This window comes from Austrofundulus limnaeus, unplaced genomic scaffold, assembly GCF_001266775.1.
Source record: "Austrofundulus limnaeus strain Quisiro unplaced genomic scaffold, Austrofundulus_limnaeus-1.0 Scaffold552, whole genome shotgun sequence".
Classification (NCBI taxonomy): domain Eukaryota; kingdom Metazoa; phylum Chordata; class Actinopteri; order Cyprinodontiformes; family Rivulidae; genus Austrofundulus; species Austrofundulus limnaeus.
This window is the reverse complement of record NW_013952954.1, coordinates 68817-70046: the sequence shown is the minus strand read 5'-3', so window position 1 is coordinate 70046 and position 1230 is coordinate 68817. Positions and strand designations below refer to the sequence as shown.

General features: G+C 33.8%; 1 protein-coding gene across 1 annotated transcript in view; it reads right to left on the bottom strand.

Moving 5' to 3' along the window:
* eml2 (EMAP like 2) overlaps window positions 1-1230 on the bottom strand; it is a gene marked incomplete at its 5' end in the record, with an annotated part of 29363 nt that overhangs the window by 13901 nt on the left and 14232 nt on the right. The window contains 1 exon segment of the mRNA XM_014026420.1: window positions 314-383. Coding sequence (XP_013881874.1) covers window positions 314-383 — 70 coding nt within the window.

The following is a 1230-nucleotide window of genomic DNA, read 5'->3' as shown; positions in this document are numbered from 1 at the left end:
ATATCGCCTTGCTTATAGCATCGCAATATATCGGGATATATCGTATCGTGACCTCTCTGTCATGATATGTATTTTATCGCCAAATTCTTGCCAATACAAAGCCCTAGTTAGCATATAGCTAAAATCTAATGATGGTTATACAATAGCAGCTGCATTCTGACATAAGCTGTATGTTTTATATTCAATTAACGTATGATCTGATTAGTCGACTAATCAAATTAATAATAGGTGATTAATCTATTATAAAAATAATCGTTTGTGGCAGCCCTAATTTATAAACATAACGCAGATAGAAGTTTGAGGCTGACCGTACCTTCCCATCCTTGGAGTTTCCAGCCACTTGACCAGTTGCGATGGTTACCATGTCAGGATGCACACTCAGGCTGGGAAAATAAAAACGGTAAAAGTCATTAAACACTTTAATGCGTCTTTAAAAGATAAAAAATTAAAGTTTAAAAAGTTTAAACATGAAACTAATAGAATAATTTTACAACGTAAACAATCAATGCAGTCAGAGCTGGGGCAGACGCGGAGCCAGTGGAGTGGCCAGGGTGCCACCCCTGGCGTCTGATTGGCCACCCCCAAATGATTGACAAGCAGGGGTGGGGCTCGCATTTGGCAATAAAAGATGGTCCATTAGAGCTAAAACTAATTAAATATCTATGAAACAGCTGTAGTATCTAGTGTAGAGGAATTTAATTATTGGTATTATAAAAGTCACAATTTCCCCAAACCAAATAAAAAATTAATTGTAGCCATTTGAATTTAGCTTTGGTGGCCATCTTGGATTTTTAAAATAGATTTTAGAGTCTGTTAGGCATCACTCTCAGCTACCAACGCTTTGAATTTCAGCCTAATATCTCTAAAATCGTAAAACTGAGATTTCAAAATGACATAGGGATTTCTCTAAATATTTCTAAAAAATGTTTGAGGTCCAACTATTTAAATTTATTTTTGGTGGCCATCTTGGATTTGGTATTTACATTCAATTATTGTTAAAGTTTATTCTTGGCAACTACTATTCAAATTCTTTAGTCGTGTATTTAACAGCTGAATTATAACCCTTTGTAGCATTAGCAGTTAGCTTAAATTCAAACAAAAGACTGAATCATAGCCATTTTAATTTAGCTAGGGTGGCTGTTTTAAATTTTCAAATCTAGGGTAGTTTTTTTTCTTTTTTAATTTATATATATTATAGATATAAGATTTGTTCTTCTTTCTGCTGCTTTT